The sequence below is a fragment of the Aulonocara stuartgranti genome (assembly GCF_965226115.1).
Source record: "Aulonocara stuartgranti genome assembly, chromosome: 4".
Classification (NCBI taxonomy): domain Eukaryota; kingdom Metazoa; phylum Chordata; class Actinopteri; order Cichliformes; family Cichlidae; genus Aulonocara; species Aulonocara stuartgranti.
In genome coordinates this window covers 18,984,311-19,011,270 of record NC_138942.1, presented here as the reverse complement: position 1 = coordinate 19,011,270, position 26,960 = coordinate 18,984,311, and the positions used below count along the sequence as shown (strand labels likewise).

Below are 26,960 nucleotides of genomic sequence, written 5' to 3'. Positions count from 1 at the left end.
AGGACAATATAGATAACAATAACGGAAACACATCAATTATATTGCACAAACCCCAGTATTGCACATGCCCTGAATGTCCAGATATTACACTGACCCATTACACTAATAGCTGTTTCCCTTTTTGTAATACACTAACTCTTTTTCACGTCCAATATAAATCATGATTATTAAACATGATCACATGTTTGTGTGTCCCTCAGCCGCCCTTTTAAGTGACTCTTAAAGATGGGGAGACTTGTACTTTCCCTCACTGACAGTGGAAGACTATTCCAGAAGCTCACTCCCTGATATGACAAAGCATTCTGCATTCAGGTGGTCCGCCTGAATGCCAGTTCACAATCACCTCTAACAGTGGCTCGAGCCAGTTGTGACCCGGCAACACTGCTAGACTTTTGTTTAATAAAATCACTCATTGGTGGAGGCGCCAGACCATGTATAACTTTGTATATTAGACAGGCAGATTTAAATAATTTGAAATTAGTAAAATTTAGAAACTTGTATTTATCTAAAATTTGACAACGGTGACATGAAAAATACTTTCAATGCTCTTTTGTAGCATACTTCAATTGGCCCAATAGCAGCAAAGCTCCTATAGGACCAATTTGTAATGCAGAATTCAATATGAGCCAGTATCATTGAGTGCAGGAATGTAATGGCTGCTGTGTCTGTTAATGATGTGCGGATATGTCTAAAGTTCTGTATATTAACATTTAAAGTTTTCACTACTTTTTTAACGTGTTTTTTAAAGGATAATTTAGAGTCTAGTAGCACTCCCAAATACTTAAATTCCTCAACATTAATTAATTCTTGTGCACCCAAGAAAATTTTTACTGCAGCCACGGTTGTTTTAGGTTTACTAAAAAACATTGATACGGTCTTTTTAACATTAAGGCACAGGCATGAGTCATTCAGCCATTTTTGTAAATCATGTGATGCCAATGAAAGCTGATGGGCTGCATCAACAGCAGTTTTGGCTTGTGTAAAAATTACCGTATCATCAGCATACATAATCGTGTCCACATTTGTGCACACATTGGGCAAGTCATTTCCATAAAGTGAAAATAACAGTATGAATAGCTTGTCTGACATTAGGAAATGGAGGAATAATTATTAATTTATATTTCAGAGCTAAAACTCATCTGAATAGATAACAATCTAATTTGATCCATAACACCTTACATTTCTAGCACCTGTACCTCCTAGTATAAGTATTTTAGTTCACTTTAGTATTAAAACTGATCAAACTCCGGGCTAAATGAATGATATTTAGAATATATTTGCTACTGCAAAATGGGTCAAATTTGACCTTATAGTATGTAAGGGTGAAATCGCTCTTCTTTCCATGTTTTCCATCAGCATGCTTCAATTTCATCTCTAAATTTAACCCAGACCTTGTTTGGAATCTAGCCTTATCATACTACTAGAAAATCCCTGATCACTCCATTACCTTACAGGCCCACGTTACTCCACGGAGCCGTGTCTCCTGGCCCTCAGTCCGGTCATTTGGGGCACAGAAAAGAAAGCATGTTAGTAGTAGTGATGTAGCGGTCAGTTGGAGGCCGTAGGTGCTCTGCTCCATTTAGCCCTAGACCTTTGGGCCCGTCTGTCACGCTCCACTGCATCACTTCTTCTTCCCTTTGAGGCATCCAAGAAATGGATATGATGTCATGCATGAGAAGCCACAGATGACAACGGTCTAAACATCACACACTGGCAAACAGATATAGACACAAAAACATAGAGAAGGTCAGAAAGGACAGAGAAGAGTGAGGCACTTTAAAAAAAGAAGAGAGAGAAGTTGGACAGATCTCAAGGAGTGCACAATGATAAAATATGAATTATAGATCAAACCTGAGAGAGGTAGTTTGAAACACTCCTTCACCGCTATCACTTTCATTTCTTTCTTTGTGCATGTGCTGCTTACTCTCAAATATTGGGTTTTTTGTATCTGAATCATGATCATCAGGGGTGTTTCAACATCCACGACATTGTCATTGTTCTTTTTGGTGGTGAATAAGAAGTTTGTGGAAGAACCACAGATCAAACACACCTTCTCATAGGTCCTGTCTTGGCTGTCTTTTCTCTCTTCTTCTTTCTGCCTTTCAAATTTATTTATATCTTTCTACATTTTTCTGTCCTGCTTGAGCAACAAATAGCTTCTCAAAGCATGGGAGATTATCTAAACAATAATCCATCCAGCTTTAAAACCCATGAACAGGCAACATTTTGCTTCAACTGTATTTAACGAAGTAGCAATACTGCTTTTAGTAAGTTCCTGTTATGACCACTGAGAAATCATCTGTTCCGCATACACACTGGGAAGCTCTCTGAGGAGCCTGCTCCGTCTGTAGTTGTGTTTGTCTCATCCATAAGCCCCGTGTGAAGTGGAGAGGAAAAAGTTTTGCTCACAGCCTCAACCTTTCTACACTGCACTGACTGTACTCCAGGGAGCACGCCTGGACGAGAGGGAAGCGTAGCATCAGAGAAGAAGACTGATACAGGGAGAAGCGAGGACAGAAAAAAAATTGAAGGAAATTGTGAGACAAGAACAAATACAAAAGCTTGCAGGGGATTAGAAGAGTTGAAAGACAGAATGAAGCTGAGTAAGAGAAGCAACAGAAAACTAAAAAGGATCTATAAAACTAAACTGAGAACGACAAACGCAAGGAGGACTACAAAGAATCTAGAGAGTAGATTATGATAAACAGTTTGCAAATGTAGGACGTTTGGGACTAACACACACACACACACACTTTCAGCAATTTCCATTGCCATCTTAACTTTTTGTAACTAGGTGTGACCACATTAGGAAGCGTGTTTACCAAGCTGCACTGATTGCATGTATTGCACAGACAATGCTTGCTTGAATATTTCACTCCTCAAAACTGTAGCATAAACTTCCTGAGCATCTATTAGCACATATGCCACTCCTCAAGTCATATTATTGGTAGCAAATTTGAAAATTGCATTGCAGATGTGCCAAAAGGCACCAACAACAGATCTACTTTCGCCAGTATAGGCATCTTATTGCAGTGTCCCTATCATGCAAACTCTAAACCTTAAATAGATGTATACAAATGATCACCACTGTGCAGTTTGCAGAGAATATAAGCTATGAAATCCTGTACAGTTTGGAATTTTAACATTGGGGATGAACAGAAATTAACATGCTTTTGGAGCCAGACTCAAGGGAGCAGTTGAGGCACTGTAGTTTTTGGCACTTGCCACTAAATCTGCGCCTGAAGGGCTGAAAAAGAGTTTACTTGATCATGTCGTTGTAAGAGATTCTGAATAACAGGGATTAACTCAATGAAAATGAAGGTCAAAGTTTGTGGATATGTGTGTGTGTGGTTTACATAAAGCTAATTGACAGTATTCTTCTTCTGATATATAAAAAAGGAATTGAGTCATCTGCTAAATGACCTATTGAGCAATCTTTGCATAACAGTTACAACACTGGAATAAGAATAGATCGGTGTAGATAACTTTGTCCATACTAAAAGATTTGCATGACTATTGAGTGCAGTTAATTTTTTAAAAATCTTTTTGGCTTCCTTTGCTTAAAAGCACCACTTGAGTTGATAGTTCAGATCACATCACTTTAGTTTATGGTTATTTAATGTATTCTGACTCATGGCAGTATTACTCAAACCGGTGTTTGTTAAAACTACCAAGCCCATCATGCCTTCACAAAAGGTTTTCATCATAGAGGTTAAAAAACAAACAAACAAACATGTAACGGAAAATTACATTTTACAGTGTAGTAGGATCTATTCTGCTTATGTTCTTCACTGTGTTGTGATCTCATCAAACACCACTGTGAGAATAGCTGTGTTTGGTGTAGATAATCATAGTTTGTATAAACCAAAGACAGTCAGTCAGAAAGGCTTAGAAAATAAGCTGCTGGGAGCCTGAATTTTTAGTACCTGCCAAAATAATAGAGCATGGTGTATTGGCACAGATTAGCAACTGCTACAACTTCAACAGATTTTTGTCCAATGAGTGTCAGACCTTATTTGAATCATCCTCCCGACAAGACATCGCAGTGATAGCCGCTCAGGCTGAGTCACCATCGCCCCAATTTCATATTTGGTCCCAGTTAAATCTGTAGCGCTCTTCTTAGCTCTCAGAAAGCAACTAGAGGTCACAGGTTCATTTGCTGATTGTGTAATGAGCAGCTGACTGCGTAAATCAAATGCTAATTACACATGGACGGTGAGCACGATGTGGAGTTCAGATTTGCCCAGCACTTTGTTACGAATAAAGGTCTCTTTGTTTTAACACGTCAACTCAATGAGCGCGTATAATTCACAGGTGACACAATTGAAAATGACAGCAGCATATGCAGCCAGAAGCACAACGAGTCCCAGCAAATATATTTACGTTTGGAATGACGGTGACCTGTGTCCACGAGTAATGTCGGTGATAGCGCAGAATAGACATGGACCCTCTCCAAGTCTAACACCTGTCAAAGCCAATGTTCACTGGGTGTTGTTAGAATTGAGGCAGGAGAGTTACATCATTATGATTAACAAGGCAGAACACACAGTGATTTGATGCAAATGCCAACGACATCTTATTTTCTCAACATTGAACTTAATTGCCACTGTCCGTCATAAATGTGTTTCCATGGCAATCACAAGTATCAATATAAGTGTCATGGCTACTGAACGGACCCACGCGCAGACAGTTCTTTCAAGGAAACAAAAGGGGATTTATTTACAATAGGGATCACCTTAGTGCAAAATATATGTACAGTGAGTTGGGAGGGGGTCCAGGGCTCCAGGGAGAGAAGGGGGGGGGGGGAATCCACACACACGCTTCCTCTTCCACTCAGTCACCGCCACCGCTCCTCCGCACACACGCACTCCTCTTCAGCCGCACTCGCTCCAACACTCCACACACTGCCCCACTTGGACAGGTCCGGTGATTCGGTCCAGAATCTACAGACAGAAGGTCAAAGGTTAGTTCCACAACATAAAACACGTGTAAGCGATTCTTCTTTGAATATGCCGCGAGCACGAACTCAGGTGGTTCGACGTTCCAGCGGTGAGCTGCTCTGTGCCACTGCCTTAAATAGCAGCTGGGGAAATCAGCCAGATCAGCCGCAGGTGGACACCATCCACAGGGGTGCGTGGGCCAAGAGTGAGAGCCCGTAATGAGCTCCACCCAGGCAGAGAGGAGGAGGAGAGACAAAAAACTAAAACTAACAACAACAAAACCTGTAGCCAGCGTGGGCCAACCAGAGAGACACGGGGACCGTGACAGTACCCCCCCCTTAACGGGAGCCTCCCGGCGACCCACCAGGCTTATCCGGATGAAGGCGATGAAAGTCGGCAACCATCCCGGGATCCAACACAGCGGAGCGGGGAACCCAGCAACGTTCCTCAAGGCCATAACCCTCCCAGACCACCAGATAGTGAAGACCCCTCCCGCGACGGCGAGAGTCCATGATGCGGGAGATCGTGTAGGCAGGGAGGCCACCAATGACCCGAGCGGGCGGAGGGGGCCTGGAAGGAGGGCACAATGGACTGGAGAGACACGGCTTAATCTGAGACACATGGAAGACATTGTGTATCTTCATGTTGCGCGGCAACTTAAGGCGAACAGAAACAGGGTTTATCAAAGCAGCAATTTCAAAAGGCCCGATGAAGGTTGAGGTGAGCTTCTTCGATTCGGCATGAACAGGAACGAAGCGTGTGGACAACCAAACCTTTTGACCGATGGTGTACTCAGGAGCGTGAGTGCAGCGCCGGTCAGCCAGACGTTTGTAGCGTTCTTTCGTGCGCAGCAAGGCCGCACGGGTGGCCCTCCAAACCCGGCGACACCTAAGAAGGTGAAACTGGACCGAAGGGACAAAGTGCTCACCTTCCAGAGCAGGGAACAGAGGAGGCTGATACCCCAGGGAGGCCTCAAACGGAGATTGCCCTGTAGCTGAAGACGTCAGGCTGTTGTGGGCATATTCCACCCAGGGCAGTTGGTCGCTCCAGATGGTTTGGTTGGAAGCAACTATGCAGCGCAGAGCGGTCTCCAGCTCCTGGTTAGTGCGCTCAGTTTGTCCGTTGCTCTGTGGGTGGTAACCAGAGGAGAGACTGACCTTGGCTCCTAGCGCCGAGCAGAACTCCTTCCACACACGAGAGGTGAATTGCGGCCCACGATCCGAGACCACGTCCTCCGGGATGCCATGGAGGCGGAACACATGATGCGTGAGATGCCGAGCCGTCTCCAGGGCCATCGGGAGCTTGGGGAGTGCAACAAAATGCGCAGCCTTTGAAAAGCGGTCAACAATAGTCATTATAGTGGTGTTACCTGCTGACTGTGGGAGGCCGGTAACAAAATCCACCGCGATATGGGACCACGGCCGAGACGGTGTGGGTAAAGGTAGCAGCAAGCCGGCCGGAGGTTGATGTCCCAGCTTGTTGCAGGCGCAGGTTGAACAGGCAGAGACGTACTCCCGAACGTCTCGTGATAATGTGGGCCACCAGAAGTAGCGCTGAAGGAAGGTGATCATTCTGTGTACTCCTGGGTGACATGTGAAGCGGGCAGTGTGAGCCCAATGCAGTACCTGAGACCGAGTGGCCGATGGAACAAAGAGCCGCCCCGCTGGTCCTCCTCCTGGATCTGGTTCAGCCCGCTGAGCCTCACGAATGGCCGACTCGATTTCCCATGTTATTGTACCAACGGCACAAGTCGCTGGCAGGATGGGCTCAGGGTCCTGCCTCTCCTCAGGCACCGAGAACTGCCGTGATAGGGCATCCGGCTTCACATTCCGCGAGCCCGGTCTGTAAGAGATTGAAAAGTTGAAACGGGTGAAAAAAAGAGCCCACCTGGCCTGTCGAGCGTTGAGACGTTTTGCTGTTTGCAGGTAAGCCAGGTTTTTGTGGTCCGTCCATACAATGAATGGCTGAGCCGTGCCCTCCAACCAGTGCCTCCATTCCTCCAAGGCCAGTTTTATAGCCAAGAGCTCCCGGTCTCCCACGTCATAGTTGCGTTCGGCTGGGGAGAGGCGGCGAGAGAAGAAGGCACAGGGCCGTAGCTTACCCTCTCGCTGTTGTGAGAGCACCGCGCCGACCCCCGAGTCGGAGGCATCCACCTCCACAATGAATTGGAGTCGCAAGTCAGGCTGAGCCAGGATGGGTGCGGTGGTGAATCGGTCCTTGAGCTGTGTGAAGGCCTTTTGGGCCGCCTGATCCCACTGAAAAGAGAACTTAGGAGAGGTTAAGCGGGTCAAAGGCAGAGCGATTTTACTGAAGTCCCTAATGAACCGGCGATAAAAGTTGGCAAAGCCGAGGAACTGCTGAAGCTGACGGCGATCAGTTGGTTCCGGCCATTCCACAACAGCTTTGATCTTGGCCGGATCCGGTTTGAGGTTACCCTGGTCAATTATGTAACCCAGGAACGCCACTGTTTGAACGTGGAATTCACATTTCTCCCCCTTTACAAAGAGTCTGTTCTCCAGCAGCCGCTGCAGGACCTGTTTTACATGGGTTACATGTTCGGTTTCAGTCTTAGAGAAAATCAGGATGTCGTCCAGATAGACGAAAACGAACCGATCTAGGAAATCACGGAGCACGTCGTTAACCAATGCTTGGAAGATGGCTGGGGCGTTGGTTAGCCCGAAAGGCATCACCAGGTACTCGAAATGACCGAGGTGTGTGTTAAAAGCGGTTTTCCACTCATCGCCGTCTCGGAGTCTGACCAGGTGATATGCATTTCGGAGGTCCAGTTTGCTGAACATGGTGGCCCCGTGAAGGAGTTCGAATGCAGATGAGAGAAGCGGGAGAGGATATTTATTCCTGACTGTAATTTTGTTCAGCCCCCGGTAATCAATGCAAGGACGTAGCGATTTGTCCTTCTTCTCAACAAAGAAAAAACCAGCCCCTACCGGGGACGAGGAAGGGCGTATTATGCCAGCAGCCAAGGATTCTGAGATGTAAGTCTCCATTGCTTCCCGCTCAGGCCGCGAGATGCTGTACAAGCGGCTCGTAGGTAACGGAGCCCCAGGAAGCAATTCAATGGCGCAGTCGTACGGCCGGTGGGGGGGTAACGACCTCGCCCTGTCTTTGCAAAACACCTCGGCCAAGTCGTGATAAACTGGCGGCACAGAGGAGAGGTCCGGTGGTTCCAAAGCCGGGGGCGGTTCGACAGTAGAGGCGAGGGGAGGGGCTGATCTAAGACAGTTCATATGACACTCCTCCCCCCACCCAGACATGCACCCCCTCTTCCAATTTATGCGCGGATTGTGTTGCTGCAACCAGGGGTGGCCCAAAACCAGGGGGGCGTGCGGAGCCTGAAACACAAAAAGGCTGATTGTCTCAGAATGATTGCCAGATAACGTGAGGGTAACCGGCTCCGTAACATGAGTGATGTCTGGTAGGCGCTGCCCCGACAAAGCAGAAACACGAAGGGGGTGTGGCAACGGGTCGGAGACCAAGTTTAAGCGTTTGGCGAGGTGTGAGTCAATGAAGTTTTGTTCGGCGCCAGAGTCTATTAAAGCGGAGAGAGAGTGTGTCATGGTTTGCTTAGTTATTTTGGCTGGCAGCAGAAGACGTGGAGGAGAATCTTGAGAGAGCCCGCCCACCAGTATTCCTGCCTTTACTGGCGGGCGCGCCCTTTTGATCGCAACGGGCAGGTTGCCACGAAATGGCCTGTCTTGCCACAAAACAAGCACTCACCCGAAACCAAACGGCGATGGCGCTCAGTGGCGCTAACCCGGGAGTGCCCCAACTGCATGGGTTCCTCCTGGTCCAACTCCTCCCTTCGCTCACGGAGCTCTGCCTGGGCTCCTCCAGGCACCGTCTTGGGCCGCCCCGAAGGCTCATGAAAGGGGTGGAGCCGGGAACTCCGTCGTGCACGCAGGCGGCCGTCTACTTTCACACACAAACTCATTAAAGCATCTAGCGAGGAGGGCAATTCCCGCATGGCTAATTCATCTTTTAACTCCTCACAAAGGTTATTTAGCAGGGTACAACATAATGCATCCTCACCCCAGCCGGTCTCCTCAGCCAGAATCTGGAAGTCAATGGAGTAGTCTGCCATACTCCGCTTCCCCTGCTTCAGGTTCAGCAACCGATGAGCTGCTGCTTCGGCGCCGGATCCCTTCTCAAAAACATTTTTAAATTTCGAGAGAAAAACAGCATAGGTTATGTCTGGATTGGCTTTAAGCGCTGCCTGTGCCCACAGCAGCGCGCGGTCACGTAACAGCTGTACAAAGAATGCGATTCTTGCTCCATCATCTTCAAACAAACGTCTCTGTTGGCGGAAAACCAAAGAGCACTGCGTCAAAAATCCTGCACACTTTGACAGCTCACCAGAGAAGGGCTCAGGGGCAGGTAGACGGAGTCCTGCGGTGCCTGGCTCCAGAGCAGAGGGGGCTGTTACTTCAGCTGCTGCCGGCTCCACAGCTTGGGCTTCGGCGCCTTGCGGGGCGGGGTGAGCCGCCGAGGGCGTTCCTTCCAGCGGTGTAAGCCGAGCCACTGCCTGGGTGAGGGACGCAATCTGGCCAAGCAGGTGTGAGAACATCGCCTCGTGGCGGACCAGCACCGTCTCCTGTGACGCAAGGGCTCGCTGGACTGGGTCAAGGTCTGCTGGGTCCATATTCTGGCTAAATCATGGCTACTGAACGGACCCACGCGCAGACAGTTCTTTCAAGGAAACAAAAGGGGATTTATTTACAATAGGGATCACCTTAGTGCAAAATATATGTACAGTGAGTTGGGAGGGGGTCCAGGGCTCCAGGGAGAGAAGGGGGGGGGAATCCACACACACGCTTCCTCTTCCACTCAGTCACCGCCACCGCTCCTCCGCACACACGCACTCCTCTTCAGCCGCACTCGCTCCAACACTCCACACACTGCCCCACTTGGACAGGTCCGGTGATTCGGTCCAGAATCTACAGACAGAAGGTCAAAGGTTAGTTCCACAACATAAAACACGTGTAAGCGATTCTTCTTTGAATATGCCGCGAGCACGAACTCAGGTGGTTCGACGTTCCAGCGGTGAGCTGCTCTGTGCCACTGCCTTAAATAGCAGCTGGGGAAATCAGCCAGATCAGCCGCAGGTGGACACCATCCACAGGGGTGCGTGGGCCAAGAGTGAGAGCCCGTAATGAGCTCCACCCAGGCAGAGAGGAGGAGGAGAGACAAAAAACTAAAACTAACAACAACAAAACCTGTAGCCAGCGTGGGCCAACCAGAGAGACACGGGGACCGTGACAATAAGCTTTTGCACCAAGTAACCCAGATGTGTTCTAGAAGCAAGGGTGCTGGTGAAATGTGATAGTGTGTTTGTGTATGTATGTGTAGGCACCATACAAGATCGAAGAATTATATATAATAAATACATATATTACATATATTACAAAGATTTACAAAGTAGGCAATCAATAACAACTAAATATGAAATTCCCCAAAAGTTTGGAGTTGGAGTTTATTTTGTTTGTTTGATGGATTCTGGTTTTGTGTTATGGACACTTTGTCTGTCACAAAGGTTTAAACGAAAGCATAAAAGAATAAAAGCTTCCCCGATCCTTCCATTTATCACCAGCTGCAGCAGTGTGGCAACAGCATCTTAACGTTGTTCATGTGTGCATGTGTGTGTGTCTCATTACGGCAAAATTTTGTCCTGGTGACACCTGCCACTGAGATAAATGGTAATGGAATAGTAAATGGAACGGTTCCTATATAGCACTTTTCTACTCTGTCTGAGCACTCAAAGCACTTTATACAATTTGCCTCATTCACCCATTCATACAAGCACTTTTTTCTATGAACTCTATCCTTTTAGTGTGTAACATTATAAGGGTTCGAGCTCATTATAACCTTAAGGTTTTAGAAATTCTATGAAGTTGAAATATTTCTTTTGTTTTTGTTTTCAGACTATGATTAAATATGAGCTTTTCTAAATCCAGGTTTTTCACTTGAAACGATGCAGAGAAAATTACATTGTCTTAAAGAGGATACCTCCCAGTAAATGTGATTACACAGCATGCAATATTCAGTAAAGACAGCATTTAGTTGTGTTTAATAGTGTTGGGATTCTTTAAGCTAAGGTAGCCACTTTATCCACATTTTTAATCTAAATCTAAAGTGTCTAATTTCAGCTCACACATTGCTCAGATTTGCTTTGTTTAAAATCTTGGATTGCTTTAATTGTGCAAAACCTAAATAATGTTTTATTCTTTTTTATTTAAGCAGTTTATGGCTGAGGTGTTTGTGCTTCCAGACATATTTGAGGTAAAAGCTTACAGCTACCTGTTCACTTTTTAGTTTCTAGCTTTGAACTTTTCTGATGCCATGACCTACTAAGAGCACATATGCAGGTCAAAGATAGCTTTCATGAAAAGAAGCAAGAAACTGATTCTGTCAGTTTCCAGTGCTATTAATACTGTGCGGTGTAATGTGTATAGCTTATCAAAGTAACAAACCCCTCTGCTGAGCTTCATTTGAATTTGGTCTGTAATAAAATGCATGCTTAATATAGACCAAAATCTAAAAAGTATGCTCTTATATTTGTCGCGGAAGCAAAGTTTACAATGTACAACACCAGTGTGCAATACTGGCAGAAAAAAAAGTTGAATCCCGTGTCCTACATTTTTATAGTTACAAATGGATCGATGATATGAGTCATGCATTTTCCCTTTGAGACAGGTGTTCTGCGTGTCCCGTATTCCTAATTATGTAATCATATCCCATACCACACACATGCAGACGTACTGTGTTTCCTGCCTCTCTTGTATGAACCCTCTGGGTTTCAGTATGTGGAGCGCCAAATGAGATCACGTCTCCTGTGGAGGGGATAAACCTCAGACGAAGAGCAAGACACTCAGTTGCAAGGGAGTGTCCCAGTGCGTGCTCATGAGTTCAACAGAGAATATATTTGTGCCACTAGACAGAATGTAAAGAGATGAAAAGAAGACTGCAATATATTGCTTATAAGGTATACAAATGTTATGTGTAGGTGTGAGTGTAAAGGACCCATTCAGTGATTTAAGGTTCCATCTATCCATCCATTCATTTTATTCCTTTTATCCAGTTCAGGGTCGTAGGGGGTCTGAGCCTATTCCAGCTGTCATAGGGTGAGAGGTGGGGTACACTCTGAACAGGTTACCGATGCAATTTTGAATTACCATTTAACTTAACATGCATGCCTTTGGATTGTGAGAGGAAGCCAGACTACCTGGAGAGAACTTCATGCAGTTACACGGAGAAAATCCACACAGCAAGAACCCAGCCAGTTCAAACCTAGTACCATCGAGCAGTGACGTGACAGTGCTAAGCACTGAACCGCCATCGGGAATGATATCATCAAACATAAAAAAAGAGATTATTCATTTTACATTATCAATTAAGTTTAGGAGCATTTATTTATACCTGGGTGTTTCTCACAACTGACTTTTGGACCAGTCTGGCATAAAAATGTTGCACATTCAGTCACTGTTCAAGTAAAATAATGTAATATTCTTGTTATGTTTACTGTTCTGTAGTTTGCCAGAAAGTCAAGCACTTATTTGAATCTCCTCACCAACAATCTTGTGTATACATTTGATACATTTGATTGAGTATTCAGAACTAAATGCATTAATTGTAAACAGACAACATACATTTAGTCTTCATATCTATTTGTCTTATCCATTATCCAGTACATGTTTAATGTCTTCTTTGTGCTGTGTCTCCATAAAATCTTAAGACCAGATACCTAACAGGTACCCGAGGTCATCAGATACATGATAATGCAGTATTATGCAAAGAACTGCAGGGTTACCATTCTCTGCAGTAATAAGTAGATTAAAAGAGAAGATGGACCTGATTCTGCTCACACCTCTGGGGAGCATGGACCAGAATAAATTGTAATGAGTTCAATTCTTTGCCGGATTTAGAAAGAAGCAGAATTTAGAGCATAAGAAATAAATTTGGTCTGTTTCTCAGAGGAGCAGGGAGAGATTTTCCTTGTTGTTTTCATGAAACGATGATGGGAATCAAGAGAATATAAAACTGAGGGAATGTGAGATGATTTTTAGAGAGAATGGCAAGTACAAAGACAAACTGTACCGTTCAACGCTGTACAGAATCTGTCCTGACTTGTTTGCCTTTAGATATCCTGTGTGCATACATGCGAGCTGTTATATGAGGGCATCTATGTGCTTCGGGGTGCACATGTACTCATCCACATTTTTCCGTGTCCATTTTAGTGTGCATATGCAACGTATGTGTAATTGTAAGTATGTTTTTCCCAGCTGCTGAGCCGGCAAGAGGACAATGTCTGTCATGATGCAACAGGCGGCTAATCCTCTCCTTATGTAAACGCTTGACTGCTATTCAAATGACATGCAGATGGGTTAGAGAGCTTAGGTTTTGGCAGCATAGTGTCATAACAAGGAATGTCTGTGAAGACAATGTGCTGTCAGCATTTGGATGATTAATGCTGTACTTCATGTTTGAAACAGGCCCTCTCAGGACTCAACAAAGACTGGCAGGTTCACATAGTGTAGGTATCAGCCAAAGCTTGATGACCTCATAGCCTCATGAATTGGGGAGGGGAGCAGCAGGTAATGACTAAGTGCAGAGGCAGTTGGCTAAGAGAACATCATTTGAGTGCAGCATGAATATATAATATATATATAAGAAAGAAAAGCCAGCACAAGAAAAAAAAACTTGGAACAAGCCCAGTTGAAAGCCGACTGATTTTGTGATGCCCACATTAGGAATTTAGTGAAGTTTGAATTCAGTTCAATCTTTTAAAGTCCACAAATAAAGCCTCCATTCTTTGTTAAGCATGTGTTCTTTGACAACCCTTCCAAGCAACATTTCTTTTAAAAAAAGCCAAAATAAACCAAAACCAAATAGTTTTGTTTTCATCATGTCTATCATTCAGAAATGTTCCTTTTCTAATGTTTCTCCTTTTTCTCTTCTCATTTACAGATCCCACTGATCATTCCAAAGGTTTATCTATTTGGCTCTGTCACAACTAAAACTGAAGACAAACTGTGTTACCTCAAACTTTTATCCAACAAAATATGACATAACATGGGTCCCCTGCTAATCCCCATGAAGCAGAGACTGGTATCGTGAAGGCTTCACCCCTTTTACCGCTCCCAACCCAGACCCATCTCCTCTTTGGAAACCCTACCAGCAGCTTTTGTTGCTTTCCTTTACCTGTAAACACACCTTTGTTTCCCATTTCCCTCTATTTCCCTGATTATAGTTTCATTTTTTCCCTTTGATTTATATTGGAATAATGCAGGGTGCTTCTACCACCTCCGCTTTCCTTCTTATTCTTCCTTCCCTCCTATTTTTCTCTTATTTCCCTAACACGGCTAATGGGGACTGCTGGCTCATTGAGGGGGACAAAGGCTATGTGTGGCTAGCTATATGTAGCCAGAATCAGCCTCCATATGAGACTATCCCCCAGCACATCAACAACACAGTGCATGACTTGAGATTGAATGAGAACAAGCTGAAAGCCGTGCTCTTCAGTTCCATGTATCGATTTACCAACTTGACTGACCTCAACCTCACCAAGAATGAAATCAACTACATTGAGGATGGAGCCTTTGCAGGACAGGCCAATTTACAGGTAACAAGAAGATGGGTGTTAAATGCACACGATGCATTAGATCACGGGTGTCGAACTCCAGTCCGTGAGGTCCTGTATTCTGAAAGTTTTACATGTGTCCCTGCTGCAACACACCCTAATAAAATTTGTAGGACCTCAGCATGCAGTCAAGTCTTTTAGCAAGACTTGACTGCATGCTGAGGTGTCAACCCCTAACCGTAACCCTACTTAAGTACATTTAAATAAAAGTGTAAGTTTAAAAAAAATCTACTTCTAAAATCTACTTTTATTGCAACATGTTCATTCACTCTTGAGCTTCTGTAACATGAATCAAATGGCTAAATTGCTACCTCAGCATGCAGGCAAGTTCTGTATAGTCTTGCTAATGACCTACTAAATTCTATCAGGTGTGTTGCAGCAGGGACACATGTAAAAGTTTCAGGACACTGGCCCTCGAGGTTTGACACCTGTGCATTAGATCTTAATTTGACCATAACATTTTCAAATTGACAAGTGCATGCATAGGATTTAGGTTGTATTAATTGTTTGTTGTACCTTATTCAAGCAGACTATATTTAGTACTAAATTTTTAAGGATTTTAAGGATTTTTTTACAGCTACAAATTATACTACTAATTAATTACTAATTATACTCTTACAGTATTTATTAGGCAAATAACAAAGTGACCTCATGTTTTGATGCCCAAAATTGAGCTCTAGTCTTCGTTCTTATTCAAGAACAATATTCAACTGCTGAAACAAATTTTTCTATTTAGGAAAGCAAGTAAATAACTGTAATTTCATATCTTAGTCAAAAAAAGATAATAATGTGTTTACATTTAAAATATCATTTTTATTAAAGCATATACTGGTGGCTTAGTTATTACAGACATATTTTAGAATTGTTATGCAAATTGTAGAATATGCTACAGCATCACAGTTATTTGGTAATTTGTTTGGGACCCCAGCTTAAAAATACATCATTTTAAAAATGCTCTTGTTTTTCTCAGGTTCTTCAGTTGGGTTACAACAAACTGACAAATTTGACTGAGGGTATGCTGAGAGGGCTCGGCCGTATGCAGTGCCTGTTCCTGCAGCACAACCTGATTGAGGTTGTTGCCAGCAATGCATTCTGGGAGTGCCCGAGCCTGAGCAGCATTGACCTGTCATCCAACAAACTTGCCCGCATTGACCCATCCACTTTCACAGTTCTTAGTCGGCTTATGGTTTGTGAACTGGCAGCAAATCCATTCCATTGTGGCTGCGATCTTTATAGTTTTCTAACCTGGTTGGAGTTCTTCAACAATGTCTCACATACTTATGACCGCCTCCTATGCGAGACGCCGCGGGAGATGTTTGGCTATCCTTTACTGAGTCCTATTGCAGCTGGACATTCTGGTCGGAATGCTAAAAACATTTTGTACCATCACTGCCGAGACGGTGTAATGATTCCAGGAATGACCTCTCTACCGCCAGATTTAGATGGTCCTTCTGGGATCGGACCAGAGATGTTTGGTGGTATAGGACCATACCACCAGCCTACAACCTCTTCCTCGTCTACTGAAGACAGCTTCAGTCCCAGCATAAAGCTCCATCATGTCTCTTTGTCATCAGCATCTCTCCTTGTGAAGATTCCAAAGCCCTTCAGTAAAATGTATATTCTAACACAATACAACAACACATTTGTGTCTGATGTCATGAACTTGAAGAACAAGAAGGAGATGATCACCCTTAACAAACTAAAACCACGCAGTAATTACACCTTCTGTGTGGTATCCATCCGCAACTCTCAACGTTACAACCACACCTGCCTCCAGTTTTCCACTCGGGGGCAAAGTCAAGATGATATGCTCCCCACACCTTCCACCACTACTCACTATATAATGACTATTGTGGGCTGCCTTTTTGGCATGCTAATCATTTTAGGCCTTGTCTACTATTGTCTTCGTAAAAAACGGATGCATGATGAGAAGAGGAAATCTATCTGTGTCAAGAAAACTATACTAGAAATGCGCTATGGACCAGAGGTGGCAGCAGCAGTAGCAAATGATCCATCAGCAGTCCACAAACTCCAGGAACAGTCCAGAGAACATCACCAGTATCAGCATCACCATGGAGGGAAACTTCCCATGTCGACATCCTCAAGCTCGGGAATGCTCCACTCAGCCAACACCACTTCCTCAAGACTTTCTTCTATCCCACAAGTGGAAAAGATGGCCACTGCCTTTTCGGAGGCCATGGCTACAAACAAAGGGAACTATATGGATATCAGAACTGGAGGGGCAGGGGTGGAGCGGATGGGAGATGGTATGCATGGAGTGATGAGGGGAGAAGACTTGAGGGACGATGATGGAACTGATATTGGCGATGACTCGGATGATGATGGGCATGGTTCTGCATCTGAGATCTCAACTATTGCCATGGAGGTGGACAAGGTTAATCAGATCATTAACAATTGCATTGATGCCCTGAAACTGGATGCAGCTGCAGTTGCTGCTTCAGGGGCCTCTACAAACCCTTCTTCCTCCAATCCCACCTCCCCACCGCCCACCAGCACGTCCTCCCTAACACGTGGCCTAATCCCACTCTCTCAAGGGATGACAGAGACATGCCAGGTCATCGCTCCCAACAAAGTTCCCCCTCCACCTCCACTCCCTGCCTTGAATGCCCCTCTCTCTGAGCGCCCTGGAATCAGTGGTGGGGGATTTGTTGTCACTCCCCCCTACAGGCCCCCTCCTCCGGCCAATGCTGTACGTCCCATTCAGCGGCAAATGAGTGCAGATGCAGCTGTCGTTATTGTAAATTCTGTCAAGAAACAGTGCAGTACCACATCTTGTGGCTCCATGGGTCGAGACAGGGAGCGCGGAGGAGCCAGGGTGTACAGCCTGGATGTCCCTGAGCCAAGGAGCCCAGATGCCTGTAATCAACAGCAGCAGCAGTACCCAGACCGGGCCAGTCCTGTGGGCTGTGGGGAGCCCCTGGAGAGACTCCCTTTAGTGGGAAGTGGGAGCTGTGGTGGAGGGAGTGGTGGTGGTTGCGACAGTGGTGGTGTTGGTGCCCAACATCAGGACAACCAAAAATCCCACCATTACCATCAGCAGCAACAGATACAACATCAACAGCAGCAGAAGCAGCAGCAGCAGCAGTTGGAGGTGCAGCAGGACTACCACTGCTCGGAGCACCGCCACTCTGTCCCCGCTCTCTACTATGAAGGCTCCCACCAGGGTTCCCCAGCCCAAAGAGTTTCATTCCTAAAGCCCCTGACACGGTCCCGCAGGGACGCAGCTTCTTACTCCCAGCTTTCGCCTGCCCGCCATCATTCCAGTTACTCAGGCTACTCCTCCAGCCCCGAGTACTGCTCAGAGAGCTCACTGCGGATCTGGGAGCGTTTTCGTCCCTACAGGAAAGGCCCACGTGATGAGTCCTGTTATGTGACCGCTGGAAATGCCCTTCGAAAAAAGGTGCAGTTTGCTAAAGGCGAGGACCTGCATGACATTCTTGATTACTGGAAGGGTGTGTCAGCACAGCAAAAGCTGTGACTGGGGGCCAGAGTTAACCACTGGAGGATATAGAGTTCAGATACTGCTTTTACTGATGCACCCCTGGGCCAGAGAAATCAGTTTTACTTCATAGGGAGAAAAATGTAGGACAAAATTTTGCCTTTAGGTTTTTTTTTCTCCTTTTGGCATGCTAGGTGTATAAATATTGCGCTAAGAGCAAGGACTGCAAAACTGTGCCTGGGATCTGAGTCATTTTTTTTTTACACATCATTGTAGCAACTTCTATGGTTCATTCTTATTCAGTGTTTGTGGGTTTCATTTATAGTACAGGGAGCAAATGCCAACTGTGTAATTTAGTACTCTATTTGACTGATCACATTTTGTGATGCAAAGGACCATCTTTAACAGTGCCATGTTTTCATCTGTGGGTTGTCACAGAGTAAATGCTGATTCCCTTCATTTTCTGCTTAGTGTGATCCAAGATGTTTTGAGTTGTTTTTTTTTATTGGGTGCTGCATACGTTTTTAGCATTCCACCTGGGATTATTTAGACGTTCTAAGTAATGGTGAATCTGATAGGGTGTGATCTGTGCTGTGGTACAACTGACAACATGCAGATTAGTGAACAGAGATGTCAAATTCAGGCTCTGACTTTATTCTCTTAGATCCTTCTTGAGGCCGAGGTATTTGCATTTCAAAAAGCATCTGGCACACTAAAAAAAGGAATAATTGTAAAGAAATGAACATATGAAGATAAAATATAGTGAAGTGGGTTCTAGGAAAATCATTGGAAAAAGATAGACTGGGACATTGGCCGGAAACAGTGCCATGGATGCGTCTAAAGCAAGGGTGCGGGAACGCTCAAGGGCCGGTGTCCTGCAGGTTTTAGATGATCCAACACAGCTGATTTAAATGGTTAAATGACCGCTTTAACATGTCTTGAAGTTCTTCAGAGGCCTGGTGATGAACTAATCATTTGATTCAGGTGTGTTGACCCAGGGTGATATCTAAAACCCGCATCCTTCCGAGTAACAATCTTGCATTGTTTAATGAGTAAAGAACGTGTTCCCTAAAATATCCTCACTGACCTAAATCGTACTTCGCTGAGCAATGATCTGAATTATGGTGTTTGTCTGAAGCAATACAGAGGACACATTAACATCCCCTTAAATACTACTTACCTGACGGTGTAGGATGTGGTGTACAATGAGGGAACTTTACCATGTAACACATAGGTTGATTAAAGCGATAGATATCACTTTAATCATATCACAAGACGTGTGATCCATATATGGCAGAGGCCAAAAAAAGAAATGAAGGGTTCAACCCAGGTTACAAATCCTTTTCCGCAGCCACAGTGAATGTAAGTAGACAAGCAGGCAGGTTATGGGGAAATCTATTTTCATCATTTAGTGTTAGCACGACCGTACATTCCAAATCCTTTCTCTTACATTAAAACTCATTGAGGCAGAGAGGGAAAGGACACTTCTAATTACTGCCAATGTATCTGTTCTTTTCTGGGAATTAATGTTACTGTTGTATATAACTGATAATTAAAAAAACAAAAAAACCCACAAAAACAAACAAAAAAATCTTGTTACAGGCATGTCTGCTTGCACTCTATGCCTCATGATTGTGTGTGTGTGGCTGTGTGGTACACAGTGGTCATTGTAAGCAGGTGTTGGCATGCCTTGTTCGATTATATTGTATATTCCCCAACTAATTAAAATTAATATTCGTCAATATTTCGCCCCGTGGCTGGTTGTCTGAGTCTGAACTAGATTATTAACGGCATGTGTAAGTGTAGAGATGTCAAACATGTCCAGTGTATCTTTCTCCCCTTGCTAACTCAGCCATCCCATAATCTCTAATCATAAACAGGATTATCGGGCCTTTTCTTGAATTTTCTACCGAAATGACTTGCTTGTAATAATGACACCTTTGTTTTGTGGGACTCAAAAAGGCATCCTGCTTACCTTAAGTGCTGTGTAACAGTTAAATTTTCATATCATCAGCTAACATACACAATCAGAGACATAATACCCTAAAAATGTGAAAACTAAATCAGCGGTTACCGCTCCATATCTTTGTTCACGGCTACCTTCAGTAAGTTTTAATGACAAGTTTTCTGTCAGGTATATATTTTCTTTCTTCTTACGCTCACTTGTATATTGCAAGTAGTGTTCGCTTGGTCCGCCTCCCACCACCTTCCCTGCTCCCACAGGTTCAATGATGTACACAGTAGGTGTGATGTGAGCAGGGTACCGAACACGACCTGCTCCGTTTCATTAAATGAGGTTTGTTGCAGGCAGAACTTGGAGGAGGGGTGCACCGTGTACCAACACTGCTGCTTTTCTGTTCTTTTTTCTTTGTGATGTTGCTTTTTAGTAGTGGATTGATTCTATTAAAAAAACTGCAGGTTGAACAGGAATGATATGCAAACTATAATGTATTTCCACACTGATCTTTGTATTTCCTTCTTCCTCTCTTTTCTTCTTGTTTATCAAGATGTTTGGATAGAGTCAGATTCAGAGGTCATAATCGTTGGATCAGTGCATAGCTGTGTGCGTCTGGGTCCACTGTAATCTTTTAGCAACAGTGTATCGGGGATGCACCACCTCATCTGCCTTGTTTTTACAATGAAGCACCGTGTGATGAACATATAATACAGTCCTGGAAGTCTTTTCTGCTTTTTTCTAAGTAACATGTTACTGTAACTGACTTAGTTTTACCAGTTTGTTTACTTGTATGTACTAAGAGTATCTAATCCTACAGAAAGAACTTGGTGCATTCTTCATCTGCCATAACAAGTTTACAGAAATAGACAGCAAGGTTAAGCATAAGCAACATATGTTAAGGAATATCAGGACGGTTTTCATTTCAGTTGCCGTTTTTGTTAATCTACCTGACAAAATAACATTTGACATTACTGTTCAGTGAAAAGGACCACTGTAGCTCTTAGTATTGTGTGCAGGAAGTTGTATTTGGTGATAGGGCTATGTGCTGGGTTTTCCGTGCCTTTCCACATGAATTCATGAAAAGCTGGTGGCAGCAAGACCAGAGAACATGGCAGAACAGTACAGACATCAATGATAGAAAGTCTGTGAGGTTGCAAAGTGGCTTGCAAGCAAGCTGAATAGCTTGCCCAATATGGCAAAACCCAATCCTATTTGCATTTAGATGTATAAAAAGGCCTCAGCTGAGCATTCAACTTATGTGGCTTGGCACTGAAAACTATATAAGTAATTTGATTTTATCAATGTTGTCACTGACTTTTCCCCTATACATTTTCTGTTTTATTTAACACTTTTAATACATCAGTGATTTTCAGGAGATAAACTTTCTGTTGTCAAGTGCTCTTCTGCTCAATTTTGAAACATTTGCTTAGATCTCAGTTTTCACTGCATTTGAGAGAAGTGCCAACATTTCTAATGATTTCTGAGTAGCTTCACTAAACCTCAAATGACTGTTATTATTATAGTTGAGCAGAGTTTTACCATTACAGTTAATTTTAAGTTGTTGCCAAAATACAAACTACATTTTACCAAAAATGTAGTTAAAACGCATAATTAAAATTAACATTTAAATTTGAATCGTGAGACAGTAAAACTTGCTTTCAGAAAACACAAAAAAACACAGCCACAGATAATATTGAGCATGATTGTGAACAGAAGAAGGTGAGCAACCACTTTTGCCCTCTCAAATAAATGTCTGCCATCTATTTTTGTTTGAAATGCACCAGATGGTGTTTTAAACTTATTAGATACTTAACAAATTGATTAGACCACCTGTCATGAAAACAAGAAAACAAATATTTTAGAAATCTGTCAAAATTTGTTTCAAACTAAAAATATATATTGGTCTTTATTTTGCAAATCATAAATGTCCAAATTTGAGGCAACATGCTGGACTTCTCTGGGAAGTTACGAATTGATCAGCTGCACCATCAACCACTAAAACTATTTTTTTTCATTTTCAGGAAAGTAAAGCAATTTGATGTCTCAATAACAAAATAAAAAATGTTTGTTAGTGTTTTTTCTACTTTTTTGTAAAACAGTACATTTGAAAATTCATGGATAAGAACAATATTGTAATTACGAAATGCTAAAATACAAGCATTAAAATATAATTTCACTTAAAGAGCTTCTGCATACTAGTGGATTAACCATTGCAGAAACATAAAAAATGATTTTAGTGATTGGCAGTACTGTTAATTCAGGACAACTGTGGCATGATCTCTACATTGAATGGTAGTCTATCAAATTCAATCCATAAAATACATAGGATTTCAATTCAATGCAATAGAGACTAACCATTTGGTCAAAGAATCCTTTAGGTTATTCATTCAAAATTGAGACAAAACTTTAAATATTTTTCAGAACATTAGCAATGAGATTTTACTTTTTTTGTTTGTCTCACAGAGTAAGGAAAAAAAAAAACATGAAGCAAAAAAATCTTCCTTCCCTGCCCATGTCCTCACTGAAACCCTGGAGGGTGACTCACTTGGAGATGGATGGTTGTTTTTGTAGTTCCATCGATGTTGTTTGTCTCAAAGCAACCGGCAAGTCAGACATGAGAAAACCATGCAGTGTACTATTAATGTTTGAACCTTTTCTTAGAGTCTGGCTTTTATGATTTGCACTTTCTCCAAGTCAGGCTTGAATTAGGTTCAGTTCTGATGCCTTATGTCTTAGTCTCATTCAATGATCAATGGTAATAATAATAATGAATAAATAATTTTGTTTGAGAACTGCATAAAATTGAATTTTATACCCAGACAATTAATCCTTGATGCACTCTATTGGTTGTCATAATTGGCAATCATCATCATTTATACATTCCTACTGTAAAATAATATAGAGGATATCTATATGTATAAGATATAACAATCATTACCTAATCACAACACTGAATGATAAATATTGAGTAAGTTTAGCAATACAGTTATATGTTTAATAATACATGGTGTCATAAGACCATCATCAAACTGAATTTTTCAACTTGTTTATTATGTGTGTTTATTAAGCATTTTCTCCCTCCCCTTTCTTCTCCTTTTACCTTCCCTCACCAGGAAACACATGAGTCAGGATGGGTCACAGTGAGATCAAACTTAAATGAGTATTTTCTTGAAAGGCAGGTAATAGACACGGTCCTGAAAGAATAAGGCACTAGGCTGGATGAGAGCTGAAGTGTATGTGTGTGTGTGTGTGTGTGTGTGTTAGCCTAATGTGAAATTGTATTTTCGTAAAACGGTGAAAGGAATTCGGCAAAAACAAACGAAACCTGGCTTTGCTCACTCTTCACACAGCACTGACAGGCTGAGAACCGCCAGCCCTTCCTTTCCATCTGCCAAGCTCTCTGGAAAATCTAACTGTAAAAATCTGTAAGCTGAAAGCATTCAGTGACAACTACTATCCTTCACCTGAATGTACAAGTTACCCCTAATGTGGTTTCTGAGCAGAAGAGCATTTGAAAATCCTATTTCTATCCTATAACAGTAAGCCCAAATGGGCTGATCGGACCCAGTTTCCAAAGAGGGACAAAGGACTAATAGAATCTGTGAAATATCTGTGAATTTTGTACACTAGATAAAAGAAAAAAATATATAGTAAGGTTAAAAATGCTTCTATGGATGTTTTTTATAACTCAGCCTGATCTATTGATATGTCTATGTGTACCTATTTTTCAGTTTAGTTGTCTTCTTTTCTTTTTTTAGTTTCTTTTTTGTTTGTTTGTTTGTTTTTTCTTGGTGTAGGGGGGAGGTTATTGGGAAATTATTGGGGACAAAGAGACTGACTTTTAGTACTTGCGATGATTTATGTTATAAAGGTTTAAGAACAGAGAAAACTTAACATAGTGTACTACATAAAAGAAAAAGTTGTTATATTTGCATGATTCCCTGTATTTTTTGAGAGACAAAATATATTGTTGTGTACAATAAGTGGACGTACATCGAAAACAAAAACTGTAGGGGCTCAAATATTGTCAAGTACCTTTGATTTGAACATCTAGGTTTTAGCCTTAGTTTTTTTTTTTCTAAAACAATGGTGATGTTATACTTACATTTTTGATTCTTGCCTACTGGTTTTCATTTGGGTGGTTGTATTATAAAGTGTACTGACAGTTACCTCTGCAGATATGCTAATCTTTAGCAACAGGTGTATAAAAAGAGGGTAAATATATAATAAGCTGCTGGTTGTTTACATCCATCTGCTCTCGGTTCTTCTTCTTTCTTCTCCATGCAAAGTTATCTTTCAAGCTTGAGAGTTACCCGATCATACTCTGTCTGTCAGCCATGGCAAAAAAAAAAAAAAAAAATGTTTTCCTTTTTTTCTTTTTGTAGTGACGCAAGCACACTGTGGATATTCTTAACCTAATCTCAATCATTCAGTTAGCATTCACTGGCAAATTAATGCAGCCTCAGCAGCTTCTCCCTCAGCCTCAGCCCCCTTGCTGTTAGGCAAATGAATGATTTTCATTCCTCCTGCTCTGGTCTGAGAGCCTGCTGGCTTTCTATCCAACTAGTTTATTAAATTCACCCTGTATCCGGCCAGTTGTAAATCAGCCATTTATCATCATCCTTGAATAATAGACTATTTAATTAAGTAGTTCTTCTGCTGGAAAACTTCTTGAATGTGCAAAACAGGTGGTCTGAAGTTGAATCAAAGAAAAGACATAGCTGTGCCATTATAGGAGCTGAAACTGAAACTGAGGTTCTTGTACTTATTCTTCTGCAGCACTTAAAAAACAGAGCGCACGCTTAGAAAAGAAAACCACAAAGACTCTGGTGCATTTTATTTTCTTACCCATCCTGTAACATGTTAGTAACACTCACTGTGGCTCTCCTGCTATGTTAGTTATTGCTATAGGGTTTGTGCATGGCAGCAAGCCATAAATCATAGCCATGTTTACTTTCTGCAGCGATAACGCTGAGCGCCTCCCGCAGAGATATTCATTGCCCATTTTGTGGCCCAGTCTTTGCCAAAACTTTAAGAGGGCTGCTTGTGTCAATTACACAGAGAACATTGAATGCATTAACCCAGGACTAAGTTGGGTCCTCTGCTTTTCAAAAGGGCCCAGGCTATGTTGGGTAGCCAATTTATAGAGATTGGTTTTAATTGGGTGAAATGGCACTGTAATCAGATCAGTTCTATATTGGTACTGGAGGGTAATCTGTAACTCAGAGCTCCCATTTCTCTAACCCCTGATCCAAAAGCTGTGAAAATTGCAAAAAAGGTTGCAATGTGGTGAGACCAAATGCTGTTCAGTACTTGGAGCCAATGATTAGGATCAGTGGAAATGTTTTCTGTACTCACAAACAGCAGAGGCTGCGTCACACAGCCCAGTGCTATAATAATCCCCAATCCAGAATGATTGGCCTTGTCAGTGCCAGAGATTGAAAACTCTACAGCAAAAATGGCCCGTTGTCCACAGAATCAAGGGCCCTCCTCAAATCACTGAGGAAATAAATGTGGACTGTTCAAATGCTAATAGTGCCATTCTTGCCTTACAGCAACAAAAGCATTAATTGTTCATATTTGCCGTCAAGTAAACACAATTTCGAAACATCTAGTGTTAGAGAGAAATGAGAAAGAACCCATATATAGAAATGACTATTGAAAAAGACGACTAGCAATATCAAAATTGCTGATCAATTATTGAAATTCTGCTGAGCACCAATATCACATTCCACATGCACACTGTGACCAATAAAGCCATGTTTTAGAAAAGTACAGTGCAGGTTTCTGATGTACAGTAATTTTTCAGTCCTTAAATCATTGCTTTTCATTTGTTATGGTGATGTTTTATTTTCGTTTACTGTATATAAAATATTTTTTGTTTTTTACAGAAGCATTTTTCATTCATTTTTTTAAACTCTCAAAAGAAAAATTAGAAGCATTTGGCTTTCTTGCAGGTTGTACCAGCTGAAAATAAGTGTAAAGCAGCATGAAAAGCCCCCTAAAAGTGTCAGTATTTGTGGTCACAACTATGTAATATGTAGTTTAATTACTGAGCTGAGGCGCGACCACCATCTGTGTGATTTCTGTAAGGCCAAGGTCTAAGGCAAATTCTCACAATTATCATATGGTTTTAGTTCCTGTTTGGAAATGTGTGTAAAATTTATGTCGAAATGTGAGTCTTGCCTAGCTGACAGCATCAGGAGGTCTTTGTCTAAAATGAAGAGTTGAAAATGGCCACAGCAGGATCCACTTCCTGTGGTTGGAATTTTTTTGACTGATGGCAGCAAATCTTGGCTTTCCGCTTTCTTTAAATATTTGTTGCTGATATTAACATTTCCCTTTGCAATTTCTGTACAAAAGATCTATTTCTATATTTGCAATAAATTTGTAATTTAAAAAGAAACACTTGTGAGAGATCTCTTTAATTCGCTGAATTACCTCATGGTTACACTGATTGCGTAACATTCTTCTGTAGCTTTATTATTATATTTTTTTCTTTAAATACAAATCATTTCCCCTACCAATACACACCAGTAGCCTCTTGTACTCTCCATTAAAAGTGGAGTCCTTTGTTTAGAGGACCCACTGGCACACATAAGCACTCAAAGTGTTGAAAAAATTGAAAGCTGATGACTCATGAAAACAACAAAAATGTCCGCCTCAGTCACTGTTCCATTGAGAGTTGGATTTTTAAGTCCAATGTGAGTCAACACTTAGGTGAAGATACAAATTTAATGAGAAAAACGGCCAGAGAGGTTTCTGAGCCTGAAGGCAGAAAATGACAGCGATTTGGGAGTTTGCTAGTAGCATTTAAAATGCTGGGTTTGGAACACAGAGGAGTTATTTATTCTCTGTGCTAATCTTAAGGATTGCAGTACTGTGAAAAGGTCTTGAGTCAACGCTCATTTCGTGATATTTTACTTCCAAAGAGCTACAACTTCAAAGAAA

At 42.5% G+C, this 26,960-nt stretch overlaps 1 protein-coding gene across 3 annotated transcripts in view; it reads left to right on the top strand.

Annotated features, from left to right (window-relative positions):
- Window positions 1–26,415, top strand: part of elfn2b (extracellular leucine-rich repeat and fibronectin type III domain containing 2b) — an 84,253-nt gene extending 57,838 nt beyond the window's left edge. For all 3 annotated transcript variants that reach the window (XM_082530677.1, XM_082530676.1, XM_082530678.1), the window contains 2 exons: window positions 13,920–14,574; window positions 15,563–26,415. In XM_082530677.1, coding sequence (XP_082386803.1) covers window positions 14,236–14,574; window positions 15,563–18,091 — 2,868 coding nt within the window. In that variant the 5' untranslated portion in view covers window positions 13,920–14,235 and the 3' untranslated portion in view covers window positions 18,092–26,415. The remainder of the gene's footprint in view (window positions 1–13,919; window positions 14,575–15,562) is intronic.
- The last annotated feature ends 545 nt before the right edge of the window (window positions 26,416–26,960 follow it).